This window comes from Molothrus aeneus, chromosome 20 (assembly GCF_037042795.1).
Source record: "Molothrus aeneus isolate 106 chromosome 20, BPBGC_Maene_1.0, whole genome shotgun sequence".
Classification (NCBI taxonomy): Eukaryota; Metazoa; Chordata; class Aves; order Passeriformes; family Icteridae; genus Molothrus; species Molothrus aeneus.
In genome coordinates, this window is record NC_089665.1 from 5,933,027 (window position 1) to 5,950,169 (window position 17,143).

The following is a 17,143-nucleotide window of genomic DNA, read 5'->3' on the forward strand; positions in this document are numbered from 1 at the left end:
CACCCAGGCAAGGCAGGGCAGCCCCGCAGAGCTCTCCTGTCCCCTCCACAGGCAGTTGCCATCCCCCTGTGTGCTCAGCCTGCTGCAGATGTGTACAGAGCAGATTTGGGTGTTTGTTCTCCAAAGCTGCCTTGTTAATGCTGGAGGAATATTGACACAACGCTCCCTTCGAAGCAAGTGGAAATTGAAGCTCGTTGTTGAACCTGGTTTTTTTCTTTAATCTCAGCTTTTAGAATAAGACATTTAACAACATTACCTTTCATTTTTATGTCACATGTCACAAGTTCAGCTGGGCTCCTGCTTTAGCTACAGCTGAATGTTGTCTGCTTCCCCAGAAGTCCCCAGAGTGAAGATTTATGGAGAAGCAGACACTTAAACACACACAAAACCAGAAAATGCAAGTGGGTTTTACTAATGAGGCAGGCACTTTGCTGCATGCACCTCTCCCCACCAGAAACAAGTCCCACTTTAGCAGACACCAACAGCATCTTTTGTCTTTGTCTAATTTGGGAGCTGTGCTGCACAGAAGTGGGAAGGCAGTTAATGTATGCAAAGTTTGCTCAAGCAGAAAATGCTTGATCTGGTCAGGGACTGGAAGAACAGAAGCTTTGCATTCCAAACAAAGGATTCCCCCAGGAATGGGAGGTACTTGAAGATGTCCACTTCTGCATCTGGAATTAAAAGCTGAGATTTCTCACAGAGAAATGCAAATCAATTAAGTGAACCAAGAAATGTTTGGGGAGGAGAAGGAAAATACTTGGCAGGCAAACACTAAAACATCAAGTAGCTCTGTGGGAGTCATGTCCCAGGGACTGGACCAAAACCATAATTAGTCTGTTGTGGAGATAAACACCAAGCTTGTGTTCTGTTTTCTCATCCCAAACACCTCCTGGGCACTTGCTGCCTTACATCCTTCCTCCAGCAGCAGAGCTCTAAGTGTGTGAAACACCTGGGGGAGGAAGAGTTTTAGCCAAGTGTGAAGTGTTCCTTCCAAAGTGCACAGGCAATAAACAACATTTCCTCTGGCTTTGCACTGCTCCCAGCCACACTGGGGGCACTTGTGGCATTCCCAGCTGCTGGCCCCTGCCTGGGAGCTGGATGGCAGCTCTGGATCCACAGTGCCTTGTCTCTCACACCTGGCAGCAGCCAGAGCTGCCCAAGTGTCCCCACAGAGGTAAAAAGGACACCAGTCCCACCAGGCTGGCAAGGAAATGAGGGGCTTCAAATGTAGATCACATCTGAGTCATGCTGCTGAACCTGCAGGCAAATCAAAGAGGGAGAATTAGTGCTGGCTGAAAGTAGCTCCCTTTGCTCTAGGTCTTCCTCTCCTCCAACTCTGGAGCCTTTTGCAAGATGCTCTGCAATAGCTTTTTCTTCCTTCTTTAAACAAATTTGCCTCACCCCTGAGTTTAGTCTTAAAAGCTGTTTTTGTTGCCTCAGAAGGAGCTGCTCCCTCAGCTGCTGCTGCACTCAGCTGTGTCCTTTAGCTCTAAACACACCAACCCTGAAGGAGGTATTGAATGTTATATTCAGGAGCTTTTAATTGATCCTAAACCCCTCCAGTTTTGTTCAGCCGAACCACAACAAATCCATCAAGGCTTTCTCCATTCCCAGCACCTTGCCCAATTAGCATTGCCCACAGACAGCTGATTTCCTCCCCACTGCTCCAGACCACATTTCCTTCCAGCTCTTCCTCATTCTCCAGCCCAGTGACATTTCAAAGCAGGTTGTTTTCTCCTGCCACCCAGCTCATTGCTCTTCAGGCCTCTTTGACAGGGAGCACATGGAAGAGAACTGAGCTGTTGGGAGCCTGGGGATTTATTGGTCTCTTCCTCCCTGCTTTTTAAAAGCAGGAGACAGGCACAGTATGTTTTAAGCTCTCTATACCTGGGAGCACATTTCTCATTTCCAAGTCTGGCTGGTACAAATAAAATTTAACACAGATCCTCCTACTGTGTACAGACATCTCTGCTTCATTTACCAAGGCTTACAGCTTTGCACTCCAGCTTAGATCAGAAGTGAGAAAAAACAGGCAGCCTCGAGTTATAAACATTCCCAAATGATGTGCCAGCACCAGGGGCTCCAAAATACTGCAAAATCCTTGTCAGCTCTGAGGCTGGGACAGAGCAGGACAAACCAGGTCCCTACAGGCAGCCACCCTCTCTGAACTCTCAACTTTTAGGCAACATTTCGGAATTTATTTATGAATCTGATTACCTTGATAATCTGTTTTCTGGTTCCTGTGCCCACACTGTTGGCAGCCAGGGAATTGGCTTGGGAAGATGACTTTTCCACTGGCACCATGTGCTGAATTTTGTTGGTGCAGGGCCAGCTGCTTGCAGTGTTTAACAAGTAAGCAGGGAAAGGTCTTTGCAGATTTACATCCACTGCATCTCCAGTTCCGAAGGTTTCCATCCATGATGGGGCCTTTAAAAGAACAGAGCACATGGAAATTTAATGCCCCCTCTATATCAACACTCATCAAGCCAAAAAGAACATCAGATGAGTAGTCAGAAAATAAAGACCATCTTTCCTCATCATTTTTCAAGCCTCCCTTCTGTCTCTAAAAAACCATTGACTCAGAGCCATTTTTGCTACATGAGGAAAAACCTGCAGACAAAGCCAGCCCTATTCCTGCCCTGCTGCAGGAAGAAGCCAAAGAGTTTATTTAAATAACAAGCAACTTATGACAAAAATTTGGGTCTAGTTCCTCATTGCCCTCAAAAAAAAAAAAGAAACACACCAAGGCTTTTATGACTTTCAGCAACCACAAAGGACATTAATGAGAATGTGAAGCAAACTGTAAGAAACCACATTTAAATGTGTTAGTCACAACAATTTCATTTGCTCCAAGACCTTAAACCCTGACTGTGATTTCATAATCATAAAATGAGATGATTATTTTTTGCTGATGGTCCTGGTATTCAGTGCAGGAAAAAAGGCCTTAAGATTTTGACATGAATTTTCCTCTAAAAGTGCTCATGCTTCTAATATTTTATCATCAAGGGTAGTGAAGGCTTGGACTGGCATAGAGCAGCTCCCTCTGGCACACCCACACTGTTCCATTTTGGGGTTCATGCTGTAGAAAGGGGCAGGGATTTGGGGTTCTTACACTTCCTAAGGAGCGATCCAAGGAGCCCAGGACTTCATTCCAGTGACTGTAAAGCCCAGCCTGTTTTTCCTCCAGCTTCAGAGCATGAATTTCAGATTTCAGTTCTTTCAGCCGATCTTCGAATTTCCTGCTGTTTTCTAAGTAGTCCAGCCTGAGCCCACACATTGGAGGCAAAAGGTTTAGGGTGGCACAATTTAACTCAAGAACAGGTGTTTGTGGAAGGAGGAGTGCTGGTTTTTGTTTTCTTTTATGTTTTATAAGTAAAATGAACTCTGGCAATGCCAGCCTGGCTCCCCTGACCCGGTGACAAGTTCATTTCTTTTCTTTTTGCTTCCTAACTTTGCACCAAGCATTTCCTTCCAGCTTTAGGGATGGCTGATGGATCAGCTCCCAGCAATTCCACACTTTAGCACTAGAGGGAAACTTCTGTCCTCTCACATGCTGTTAGTTCAGCAAGGTGCTTTGTCCCTCCCCAAGACAGAAGGTTCTGGATTTATCATAGCTTGATGCCACCCAAAACCCCTTCCCCTGTGTGAAAAGCCAGTGTGACACAGACATTACCCACATCAGCTCAGTAAAAGGCTCCCAGCCACATGCACATCCCAAATTAGTTAAAAATTAACTGATTCCCAAAGATTTCATTGCCTTTCTCATCCATTTGCACCACAGGCATGCTGATACCTCTCTCTCTCTATCTCAAAGGAGAGTCTCTTGAGGTCAATGTCCTTCAAATCCAGCTTGATGGATCCTTTGTCAAAGTTGGCATCTCTGCTGTCACCTGGGGAGTACTGGGGGTACTTGGCCATGTGCTGGAAGAGGCAACACAAGCACTGTCAGTCAGATCTGATGGATTTGGGATTTCTCTCCTCTGTTCTGCAAGAGTGCCATGTTGAGCTATTTTCTGAGACACACAGATGCTCCTGCAGCCCTTCCCTTGCACCCAGCTGAAGTCCACAACCCACAAATCCAAGAGCAGAGATTTATCCTGGCTGCAGTGCTCCTATTACAGCAGAGAATGAAAACCCAGCCTCAGCAGGGCTGGGGCAGAACAGGGAGTTGGGGCACAGACCTTCAGCAGTGCCTTCTTGCTGGGGACAACTTCACCTGCTTTGCCTAAAGACAGATGGACGTGCCAGGATGACACAGCTGGCTCAGCACAACCACGTCCACAAAAACTGCCTGGCTGCAATGGCACCATGAGTTAGACATGAAGGCAAGGCAGCAGAGGCTAAGTGCATCACCAGTTCTGGTTTTAACTCTTGCCTTGCCTTTCTTACCACCCTGAACAAACCCAGCTTCCACACTCTGCTTTTTCCACACCAGTTTGTCCCCCAGCTGGAGGCAGCCATGCCACTATTCAGCTTGATGGGGGCTAGAAAAATGCCATCAACACCTGACTATCTCTGAGGATGAAGTGGTGCCCTGTGGAGCAGAACTTACAGGATAATTAAGCCTGGTTATGTCTAAGAGCTTCTGCTTGGCTTTGCGTTCGGCCTCGCGGGCTTCGTGCAGGTCTTGCTTCAGGTGCTCTGCCTCCTTGGCTCTGCAAGAGAAACATCCTGAGGGCAATGGCTGATGGTTTCCAACCAACACAGGGATTTCAGGGCTCACTACCTTCCAGAGAAGTCCATTACTGTGTTATCTTTACACCAAGGCACTCGTGGGAGGATGCTCCTGACTGGGCACAGCAGCACAGAGACACTGCTGCACAGAGTGGCTGAATTTTCCTACTCCTAATTTCCATGGGCTCAGTTACAACCTGCTGATACAGACTCTCTCCAGGCCATCAGATCCTCCCTGAGGTGGGGAGAGGTTGCTCTTTATTTTGGCAAGTTTCCTGAAACAAGGAGCAGGATTTCTTAATAACAGGGTTAAAAATCCTCTGTCAACACTGGCCTGCTCTGCATGCTCATGGAACATGCACACACTCAGAGTTGTTTATATTCCACATGAGTTTACCTGGCTTTACACTTCTTAAAGATCTGAAAGGGAAACAAGAGACCATTCACTTGGTACTAATGAATGAAAACAGCCTCATATCTCACAGGGTACAAAGAGTAAATTTAGATAGGTAGCCAGTCCTCATTTGATAACACTAAACAGAAGACATTTCAGCATTTTGGATCTTTCTTGCTAAACATTCTCTTTCTTGCCAAACAAGCTTTGCATCTGATCCTCTGTAAACTTGACCTGCAATACAACAACAGCATCCAGGTGGAACAAACAAGGCACAAGGAGGCTTAGTCTCTCTGAAGTGGCACTTCAGCAATAATTCCCCCTTCCAGGGCTGGGCTCTGGGGAAAGCAGCCCTCCCTGCAGCCCAGCTGGGATCACAGAGAGCCGGGGAAGCAAACCCCACCTCCGGTCTGACTCCTTCACCAGCTTCACGGCGATCAGCTCCGCCTCCCGCATCTTCTGCTCCATCAGCCGCTTCTCCTCCTTGCTCTTCAGAGCTGTGATCTCCAGCCTCTGGCGTTCCTGCTCGGCCTCTGCAGCATTCTGGGCCAGCAGCTTGGCCTCTTCTTCTGCAATCTGGGCTTTCTCAGCCAGCAGCTCTGCTGCTTCCTGGGATCGGAGCTGAGGAGAAAGAATTTTCCTTAGTTCCTTGTCTAGAACCTCCAAAATCACCCCTGCAGGCAGAAGACATAATTTACCAGGTGATAAAATATTATTTCTTAAATAACAATCAGATAATTTAAGGGTCTAATGCTCCTCTCCTCTGCTCCAGAATTTCCTGTGTTTCACCTCTACAAAGCAAGGAGAAAAATCTTAGAGCAGGACAAAGCTGAAGCCAGCCCCTTCAACTGCCTCTCTCTCCCAATTTGAGCTCCAAAATTGTTTCTTTTCCCCTCCTCTTAGCCTGAAGAGAGCACTGTGAGCCAAACACAGGGAGGGAATGGCTCACAGATTATGGCAGATCAGGGTTTTCCCAGGGATTCCTGCATGCCCTTTCCACCAGTGATCAGAAACTCCCCAGCCTTGTCTGAGCTCCTGAGTCAAAAAAAATCCCACTTCCAAACCAAGAAAGCCCATCAAGCACAAGAATATTCACCAGGGCCTCATTGGCCTGCCTGGCTTCATCTTCCAGCTGGAAAAGGCGCCTCTCCAGCTCTTCTTTGGCTCTCTCAGCTTCTTCTCTGAGCTGCTTCTCCCTGGCCAGCCTCTGGTTCTCCATCTGGAAGCAGGATGAGCAATAGTTGGTGGGATGTTGTGTTTTCAGGGACCCCCAAGGAAAGGAGGAATGATGAATCTGACTCCATGTTCTCAGAAGGCTAATTTATTGTTTTATGAAAATATGTTGTATTAAAGAATACTAAGCTAAAATATACTAAAGAATACAGAAAGGATCTTTATAGAAGGTTAATAAGATACTAATGAAAACTTGTGATTCCTTCCAGAGTCCCGACACAGCTTGACAGTGATTGGTGATTAAGTTAAAACAATTCACATGAAACCAATGAAACAACGCCTGTTGGTAAACAATTTATTATCTATTATTTTTATTATTATTAATTATATTATTTATTATTATATTTATTTGTTTTATATCATTATTTATTAATAATTGTATTATTTATAATATATTATAATTTATTATTATGATTAATTTATTATTTTATTATACTATATTATATTAAAGAATACTAAACTAAACTATAAAGAATAGAAAAAGGATACTGACAGAGGGCTTAAAGATACTAATGAAAAACTCATGACTCCTTCCAGAGTCCTGACACAGCTTGACTGTGATTGGTCATTAAGTTAAAACAATTGACATGAAACTAATGAAACAACCACTTGTTGGATAAACAATCTCCAAACATATTGCAAAGCAGCAAAACACAGGAGAAGCAAATGAGAGAATTATTGTTTCCCTTTTTCTCTGAAGCTTCTCAGCTTCCCAGGAGAAAATCCTGGGTGAAGGGATTTTTCAGAAAATGTGAGAAATCCCATGAGAGTGGGATTGCAGCAGAACCTCACCTGGGCCTGAGTGAAATGCATCAAATGGAGAAGGGGCTGCTCTCCAGCTCACCAGAGATGCTGAAGCTGCCTGAACTTTGCAGCACTAAACTCCTCAGGCAGGCACTCCTGGTTATTTCAGGCTGCTGGGAGAGCCCTTGGATTGATCTGGTTTGTGCCCCAAATCTTTGGGATCACCCCTCTCCACACAAACACCTCTGACCTCCTCAGATGCCAGAGCTGTTCCCACGTTCAATCCTGCTGCACTTCCTCACCTCCCACACACACGCTGATGGAATCCAGAGCTGCAGTGATAATCACTGTCTTCAACAACAGAGAAGCAGGAAAATTCTACCTTTTTTCTAGCTTTTTCTTCCCTGGCTTGTGCTTTCATTTGCTGGATCTCTATGGAGTCCACTTTTCTCCTCCTCATAAATAGGTCATGGTTTCCAATGCACAACTGGAAAATCTGGATGGGAAAGGCAAAGCAAATGGGGGTTTGATGGATTTGTGCCCCTGCCAGAGGGACAAAAGGCCCACTCTGGCCTCACAGGACAATTCTGACTTCAGCACAAGTGCTGGCAGCTCCAAGAAAAATCAGCAGCCAGGGCAGGCTCACAGCCAGGCACACAACAGCTCAGGTAAATTTGTAACAGGAGGGAGATTCCTCCTGTCCTTCATCTCCCTCTGATCCCATTTTCCTGAATTACACATGCTGAGATCCCAAGATCACAATTTTGTTTCCAAACAATATTTCTCAGTCAGTATCACCAGGCTCAGCTTTAAAGCAGCAAAACAGTTCACTCACCAGTTTGTTCACTTTGAGCTGAGAGGAGAAGAACTTGAAAACTTCTGCTTTTTTGTCAAGGGGTTTAATAGTTAACTACAAAATGGAAAAAAAAAAAAAAAAAAAAAGAAAGGAAGCACAGTGAGGAGGAAAGCAAGTTGGAACTATTAAAACCAATGTATTAAAACCAATGCAGACTTGAGCTCATCTCCACTTCTCCCTGGGGAGGCAGTGATTTATGTCACAAATAGGGGCAGAGTGATGTAAAACTGGTTCTGTCCATAGAATCAAGCTGTGTTGGAGGCTAAACCCCCAGGCCCAGCTCAGTGCCAGTGTGGATGGGGATTTTCCTGAAGCCACCTGTGCACTGTGCCCAGAGCTCTGGAACAAGCCCTGGCTATCAGGAGAACAGCAGCCATCCCTAGAAGCAGGCATGGCCTTAAAGCCAGGGAAATGCCAAACACCTCTCAGAGCAGCAACAATTGAAGGGATAAACAAATGTGTCAAGGGCCTAAGGGCTTGTTCTTCAGAGCAGCAGGTCAAAGTCCTGGAGACTTCCTCACTTTCTCAGTCCCAAGCTGTTCCCAGAGGCCAGGCAGGGTTTTCCTGCTGCCAGCTCAGTGCTTCCCTCCATTCCTTGTGCTCTGTCTGGCTGCAGAACAAAATATGTCCCTTTTTTTTTATTTTTTTTAGGGCCCTGTATTCTGTTCCTCACAAGTTCCCCGGCATTTAATTCCTCTAACTCATTTGCAAGGTAATTCCTGTATAATTCCAGGGCATCTGAGTCACCAGGATCATGTCCTGGAGCTCCTTTCACCCTCTAGGTAATGACTGGCAGCCTTTTGAGGAGCAAGGCTGTGATGTATCACTGAATAAAGTGAACCTTAAACACAAAATTTCCCCCCAAAAGGGAGTTAAAGCAGTTTATTCACACATCTCAGGGGCAGTTTGATGATATCAGAGACCAAAACCGTTTTGGAGGCAGCAAACCTGCAGTCCCCTTGTGATTTAATGGATATGAATCTAAAATCTCATCTCAATTTTACATCTCAGTTTCTGTGGGCTGTTTTCCAAAAGCCCCACAGAAAACAGAACAGGCTGTGCTGTCCTTTGGCTGACAAATTCCAGGTATTCCAGTAGCACTGTAGTTCCCCTGGGTTTGTTTTTTCTGATTATACCCTTCCACACAGCCAATTATTTGGACTGAGAATAAATTTTCCCCACTCCTTCCCTTTCTAGAAGCAAAAGCTGGGCTTCACAGTGAAACTGCAGTGCTGGGGAGTGCAATCATGTCCCAGCAAACTGGCAGAAGTGAGGCAGAAAACCATTAATACCTCCCTGCATGTCTCCTCTTGCCACTGGGCTCCAAGGCCCAGCTGCAAGGACTTCTGTGTGTGCAAACAGCATTTAGGTTTTTATGGATCATGGGATTCCTGCTGGGATAACTGAGGAAGGCAGGCACGGTGGCATTCATAATATCTGTCTTTTTCAGAGATCAACACATTTGTTTTGCAAAGGCCAAGCAGCAGGGAAGGAGCCAGAACAGAGTCAGATCTCAGAGCAGCCTCAGGGAACTGAGGTTTAGAGCTCATCTGCAAGGCAGGGCTGTTATTTTTAGTTTTGTAACAAAGCTCCCCAGGATTTTCCCCTTCTCCCCCAAAATTATTTCAACAGAGGAAGCTTTCAGCCTGTTCCAAGAATCCCAGTCCACACCCCTGCCCATGGAAAAAGAATAATACATCAAAGCCATCATACCTCTTTCTCACTACAGGAAATGTTTCTGATAGAGCTCCACTCAAAGGATTTATTGGGGGAGAACCTGTTATTAATGCTGTAGATATGAATACCTTTGGCATCAACTCCAAGCAGGAGATCTGTGTGGTTTTTATTTTGCTAAAAAACAAGAGAGATGAGTAAATGGCATTTTTGGTGACATTAAACAACCACAGACAAGAAGCACCTCTTTTAATATATTGATATTTGCTTGAATTTAGGCAATTGGTATTTATATAAAATATTATGAGTGCTGTCACTGGTAATAATAAACTCAGTCCTCTAGGCTGCTTATGGCAGCTCAAACTATTTCTCCTTCCTATTCCACACCTGGAGTTACTCAAAACTTTTGTCAGGTTGTAAAATATTAATCTTAACTTTTTATTCACCTGCTTATTTAGCAGGCAAGAAAACCAAGTTAGAACAAAACCAGAAGTCAGGAGTCCCAGTTCCAAACTCCCTGGAGGACTTGAAAAGGACAGCACCATTATCTGCAGCAAGTCAAAACTGCTAAAATAAGGCACTTACAGCAATTGGGAAATAATTGACACCATACATTTCCAAGTCTTGGGCAATTTTCAGATAGTTCATCTCAGCTTCATCCCTGGAGAATAAAGCCATGATTATGAAATGCCTTTCCAGCCTTTCTCTCCTGGCTGACTCTCCATTTCCCACTTAGAAAAGAACAGGCAATCTGACCCTTTGTACAAACTTAGTTTTGCCATCTTGCTCTCAGTAATAGGAAAAAAAAGATAATAAAAACATCATCTGGACAGAATAAAGAATAAAATAAAGAATAATAAAGAATAACAGATGCATCCATTTCAAAAGATGACTCATGGATAGTGTAATCTTCATTAAAATTCATTAAAAGTCTTATCCTTGTGTTAGTTTTGCCACTCCATGTCTTGGAAAACCATCCTTCCATTGTTTTCCATGAATATATTTCTTTCAGGAAATAGAGTTCATTGAGAAATGAGTATTGGACAGAGCTTTTGTCCAAGGCCAAAGAAGAGTGAGAATCTTTCTACCCACTTTTCTTCTCCCTTCAAAGTAAATCAGTAAATCTTGAGGAACAGTCAATAAAAACAATGCTAAGAAGCCTCCAGAACAGAAAGAAACAGAACCCAAATATTAGAAAAAGCTGCCTCTGGGTGCTAACAGTTCTTATTTATTGCTTAATTGGATTTGCAGACAGGCTGAATTACACTGAGAACAACAAATCCCATAAATAAAGAAATTTTCCAAGAAATGCAAAGGTTTCCCACCTGGCAATGCCCCTGTGCTCAGCATACCAGGCAGTGATCTTCTCTTCCCACATCTCTGCTGTCAGCTGGTACTGCCTGAGCACCTGCAGGACAAGGAGGGAGGTTGGATCCCCGGGAAAATCCAAATTCAAGTTCTGCCTCTCCCAAGCAAAGTGAATGCAGAGGTGCAGCTCACAGCCTGGGCATTTGCAGAGTTTTTTAATTAGTTTAACATTAATTAATGGTTTAAATGTTTGTAAATTAATCCCCAGCAATAGCTGCGCTGCAAAAAGGAGACTGAAAAGTTTTGCACTGCAAAAAGGAGATTCAAATATTTTCCACTGCAAAAAGGAGATTCAAAGATTTTACACTGCAAAAGAGGAGATTCAAACATTTTGCACTGCAAAAAGGGAGGTTCAAAAAAGGAGATTCAAATATTTGGTTTTGTACAAAATTAAGACTCACCCTTTTGGGCAACAGCTCATCATGGGCTAAAAAACCTGGCTCATGGAAATTTGGGTCGTAGTCACCATACTGTCCCAAAAAAGAAAAGTTATTTCAGTTTGTTAGAGGCAGAATGCTGAGGGAGTTGTTCCTTGAATAGTTTGAAGTGAAAGCTTAATGCAGATTTTATTTTGGTTCCACTGCACACATCCCCTCAATCTGAGCAGTCCATGGAAGATCCTTCCAGAAAGATTACACTAAAATGTTAGGACCAAATACATCCCTTAAATTGCAGAAGCATAGGAAAAAAATCCTTGTAGTGGCATTTAATGTTGTTTTTTTTTCTAGCTGTGCTTGTACCTCCCAGGATGACCAACTTTACCAGCAAATTTTACCCCTGCTGTGTTTTACACACCACCATGTAGATGTGTTGGTTAAAGCAGAAACAAGTCAATTAAAAAGGAGATTTTCTATGCACAAACCTTGGCCTGAACAGCATAAGAAGCAAGTAAAACTGTAGCTTCAGGTGAGCAATAGATTTCCTCATCCAGGATCTGCTTCTTAACCTAAACCAACAGGAAAAAGGGGGAAGTTCAAAAAGCTCAAAGTCAGGACTTAAGTCAGGCTTGAAATGAAAGCAGACATGCCCAGACTAGAACTTGGCACCAAATATTACTTTTAGCAGTTAATAACAGCAACAAGAAATTGGCATTCAGGAACACAGGAAGCCTTTAGTTAGCATTGCATTTAATGAGACCAAAAATGCCAGTCAGCTCTCTCCACACACTTCCATAAGGAGTCCTATAAAAGAAAATCCTATAAAACATCAATTTTATTGTCTGCGCTTCATTTCTTTTAACAATCCTTCTTTTTTTCTTTTTCCTGCCTTTGGAAAAGTCAGCTTTGCATCACATCAGCCTTCAGATTTTAGGTTGGGAGGGAGCTCTGGAGGTCAGGTCCAAGCAGAGCAGACCCAGGGCTGTGCAGCTGCCATATAAAAACCATAATAAATGTTCTGCAGCTTTCCAGAATGAGAGAATAAAGGAGATTCTCAAAAGAGAAGCTGAATAACAAAGCACTTCATTTATTCATTTCCAATGGTCTAAGCACAATCAGACAATGCCAAAGAGTCTTTCAACATTCTTTTCATTTTAATAACCTGTGGTGCTACCAAGAGCAGAGGTGTTATAGTTTGTAAGGTGGTGTTTGATTTTAAATCAGTTGTGCAATTTCTGTTTGAAAACCCAAAGAGGGAAGGGGAAATTAATCTTCCCAAATCCTCCTCTCAGGTGTATTCAGCTTAGGAACAAGCACAAGGCAACAAAATTTTGCATAGCTCACAGTCTTAAACATTTCCAAATAGAAAAATGACTTGAGCTAGCACAAGTTCTGTTCACAAACACACCTCTGGAGGTGCTGGGAACTGAAATGAGCCACCAAGAAAGTTTTTGCTCTTAAATTTAGTCCCTGGTGAGCACAATCTGTGAAGCTGAGTTACAGTGTGGGGAACATTCTTTCTAAGCTGTTAAAATGGAAAGAATGAAAAGATTTTTCTTCCAATTTGGAAAGCTCCAGCTTTCATTCTCCAGAGTGCAAATCACGCTCCAGAATTTAGAACAATGTGGATAAATCCCCCATAAGTGTCTGGTTTGTTTTGTTTGTTTGTTTCTGATCAGTTTTTACAAGGACTTTTTGCTGAACTTCATGAAGAAGCAATAAATTACCTCATCTTTAAGCAGACAATATTTAGCTTTAGTCATTGACATTTATTCAGGCATTTCTGCCACATTAATTTGCAAAGGTCTGAAGAGTCAGGAGAGCTGAAATCTTCAGGCATCCAGATGTCTGAACATGTTTTTCCTATTAGCATCCAGGTGTGAGCTGAAGTTCTTAAAGTCAGGAAACTTTGCAAGTTCCAATTTGTTTCAGCCTTGTTTTCCTACTTTGGAATGAGAAGAATTTGCTAATTGCATATCTGCTAGTTAAGGCAGGTTCAAGCAGAAAAGAAAGAAAAAAAAAAAAGTGGAAAAATCAGGATTAAAAGAGTTCTGCTGTCCTCATTCCTTTCCAAAATTAGCTGAAGAAATAAATTGCCAAGTGCTTGAAGGTTCTGGATGAGGTTCTGGTGGGTTTATGAGCCCTCAGAGCTGCAGCATTTCTCCAATATTTCATTAGCACATCCTCCTCAAGGAACAAGGGAATTTACTGGGTTTATTTCCAGCTGCAGACTGAATTTATCCCAGTTACCTGCACAGACTCATCCTGCTGGAATAAAGCAACACTCCAGGGGCTGAAACTTCCAGAGGGACTCCAGAGCAACTCAGGAGAGAGGCTGGATGTCCCAGACATGGGATGTGACCATCCCAAACTCAGCTTTTCCTGCTTGATCCATCTTTATTTTTGATAAAGCTCCAAGAATTTGCTCCTTCATCTGCTTTTTGATGAAGCTCAAATGGTGTTTGCTGCTCTGCTCCTCTCAAACCTTGCCATGAGAACAAACCTGGATTTCAGAATGCCTATCAAATCCCATGATCTTTTATCCCTACAATCCAAAATGAAGTTTTAAGGAGTCCTTGTTTTCTAGAGGTTTTGCTCTCCAGCACAAAATTTCTCTAAAAGCCTCACAGTTCTTCCAGCAGTTCCAGCTTTGCATGGAATTTTAATTTTTTAACACATATTAAGGAGCAAAACAAGCCTGGAATATCCAGATTTGGAATTATCCCCCAAACTGCTGAGTGTTGTCACAAAAAAGTGCAGAAGATGAAGCATTCAGCTTACCTGGACACAAACCCACAGCAGGCAGGGGAAATGTTTGTATTTCATAAAAATAATGCCTACAAAGTTCTTGATACAGCTGAAGCAAGCAAAATTATCCTGAGCTGCCAACAAGATCAAAGACAATGCAAAAGGACTGGGGAAAATACAGAAGGAATTCATGGTTCAAAACTTTTCCTGACCTGAAGGAAGAATAAATGCTGGGTAATTTCCTGTAAGAGTTCCTCTTCTACCTTCTCTGGGTAGAATTTAGCCAAAAAATGAAAGCTAATGGGATCTTCTTTAGGGATTTCTTGATCTAAAACCTGTTTACAGATAAAATAAAATCAAATCAGCAGCAAAAAGGATACATGAGTGTCTCAAGATAATATTCCCAAGGAAAATCAGAAAGCAGCCAATAATCCACTTAAAGCCTCCCCATATTTGAGAGGGAAGGAGAATTCTGAGCTTTAATCTAACAGCAATCAGTGGTGATTAGTGTGGGATGCTGCAGGTCAAATGGGATAGAAGCAATCAGAGCAAATAATCCTATTTTCACCTTTAAAAAAAGCCACCATGTCAAATTCTCAGTTGTCATGGAACACATCCCTTTAGCTCTCCCGCTCCAGAAAGTCAATATTTATAGAAGTAAATAATTCATTGCCACCCATTTTGTCTCCTGTACCTTTTTGTCCATCTTTAACCAGGTGCACATTCCTTTAATTGTGTACTGCAAGCCAAAGAACCAGGTCTCCCTTAAACCAAGGGCTCGGCACACCAGGTCAAACAAATCCTTCCCCTTCCACTTCATCTGAGGGAGAGAAAAATCAAGACAAAACACGTGTATCCTAAATGAACTTGCTCCATTTGAGCCCTTTCTCCTATGAAATCTTATTTCATCTTTAGGTTTTTAATGAAATATTCTTGCTGCTGTGTTCCACCTCCTCTCCCTCTCCAGACACATCCAGAGAGCAGCTGGAGTCATTTCACCACCCAGCACTGGAGGGAATGAGGATTGTATTATTGATTCCCTGGGATGTGGCAAGTCTTTATTAATAATTTGTCCAAAATTTTCACTCAATGGTTTATACAAATTGGAGAGACTGAGAGAAAGCCAGGGGAAATCAAATCAGGACATGGGGTAGGAATGCTGAACAATGAGAACAGATCCACCTTTCACACCCCTCAGGTATTTCAGTGGCACCAGGCCAAGCCTTTATCCTGCTCTGATTTAAATGAGTCTTCTTCAATATTTTCATTTCAATTTAGCAGCCACAGTGAGCAAACTTTGATTCAAGGTCCCAAATTCACACAAGTCTGATGCCTTGTTCCCTTCACCAAAGAGGCTGCTCATCTGTTCCACCACAGTTCAGAAAGATGATTTGAGCTAATTGCTAAAATTAAAAACTGAATGGAAAAAAAAAAAAAAAAAAAAAGGGGGGGGGGAAACTTTTAGGCAGTATTTGAGTGGAAAGCTGGAAATTATCCCAGCAAAAGAGCAGTGTCTGGGGAGAAAGGAGAGGTAGCAAAGGAAGGAACACACTATTTGTTAACAAGGACTCTGATCTCTAAATCAGATTTTCCAAATCCCTTATTTTCACAATTCTGCCTGCAAGTACTGCAGAGCAGTAAGTCATGCAAGATTAATCTATCCTGTTTCTGAAGGACCTAATAAATTACATGAAATGGCTCACAGAGCAGTCAGGTCTCACTAAAACTGCCAGTCCCACTGCAACTGAATTTTCTAACTCCCCAAAACACCTGTGTGTCTTGTTCTGCTTTTGCTGGATTAGGAATTAATTAATCAGGGACAGCTCTGTCCCTTCAATAGTGAAGCCAAATTTATTTAGCAATTGATCATTTCTTTTTCCCCAGCCATGATTTCCCTAATTAATTTATCAGCCATAATTAATAGAACTGACAGCTTTTTCATCAATCCTTTTTTCCCTTCTGCCCAGAGATCCAAACACCCGTTGCAGGTAAAGAACTGGAGTTTATAAATGGAAAATTGGAAGAGAATGTCCCAGCTCAACAAAAGAACCAGTTTATAAATTATTTTATCAACATCTTAGCACCAGCTCTGACCAAGCTGGAAGTGTCTTAAAGAGCTGTGTCAGTTCCAAAAAAAAAATAATAATAATTTTATGGAGAAGTAGGAACCCTTGCAAACAATTGGAATGAAGAAAGCAGGTTTAGTATTAATTCAGCTGTGTCAGTCAAATGGATTTCATGCAAACAGCTTTAAATTCTAAACAGAGTTAAGAGAACACACCTGAGATTAAATAATTCATCATTTATAAAAATAACACATCAGTTTTAACACGAGCTGATAATCTGAATTTTTTCCAATTTCTTGCTAACACAAAGGGCACTCCCCAGCATTTGCTGACCCTCTCACCTCACAGCTGAACTCCATCTCAGCATCCACTGTTATAATTCTGACTTTAAAAGTCTTTGGTTGTTTCTTCTTCAGGCCTCTGATGGACATATTTTTCAGCTGATGAGGGCAGCCACACCTGAAATTCAACATTGAAGGATGGAAATTCAGCAGCATTTTCTTGGTTAGATTCCAAACTAGGATGAGTCCAAACATGCAGAATAAATTCACCGTTAGAGATGCATTTTTTGTGGCTAACAAGGATGTTGAAAGAAAAACCTTTTAAATTAGTTTGCTCCTTAAAGGAAGTTGCTCAGAAAAATGTTATTGCTGTCTTTTCTCAGATTTTGGCTATCATAAATAAAATTCTCTTTCTCTGCAGCATCTCCACTCAGTAGAACACCAGAAAATGCAGCTAAACTTTATTCTACCAAATCCAGCACAATCCTTTCCCATCAGTTATGGCTCCTTCAGCAACTAAACTATTGGATTTCTTTTAACATGAGGTTTTAACTCCCTGAAATTATACAAATACCAAGATTTTATGCAATGAAATTCAGCTGAATTTACCACATTCCCGTGTGCTACTCACTCACAATAATAAAAGGTTTTTAGAACAAGAATTTTCCCAGTGATGTTCTCGTGAAATTAATTTAATTTTGCAGAAACTGACAGAAAATTCCATCAGA

The 17,143-nt window shown here is 42.5% G+C and overlaps 1 protein-coding gene across 1 annotated transcript; it reads right to left on the bottom strand.

Moving 5' to 3' along the window:
- Window positions 1-194: 194 nt before the first annotated feature.
- LOC136565004 (merlin-like) lies at window positions 195-14,888 on the bottom strand. Its single transcript, XM_066563394.1, has 16 exons — window positions 14,763-14,888; window positions 14,281-14,403; window positions 11,806-11,889; window positions 11,345-11,413; window positions 10,901-10,983; window positions 10,161-10,236; window positions 9,615-9,752; window positions 7,881-7,955; window positions 7,428-7,541; window positions 6,165-6,287; window positions 5,472-5,689; window positions 4,553-4,655; window positions 3,794-3,921; window positions 3,113-3,263; window positions 2,218-2,427; window positions 195-1,257 (listed from the first exon to the last, which is right to left on the bottom strand). The coding sequence occupies exons 1-16, from the start codon at window positions 14,886-14,888 to the stop codon at window positions 1,222-1,224; spliced, it is 1,857 nt and encodes a 618-aa protein (XP_066419491.1). The 3' UTR covers window positions 195-1,221.
- Between the last annotated feature and the right edge of the window lie 2,255 nt (window positions 14,889-17,143).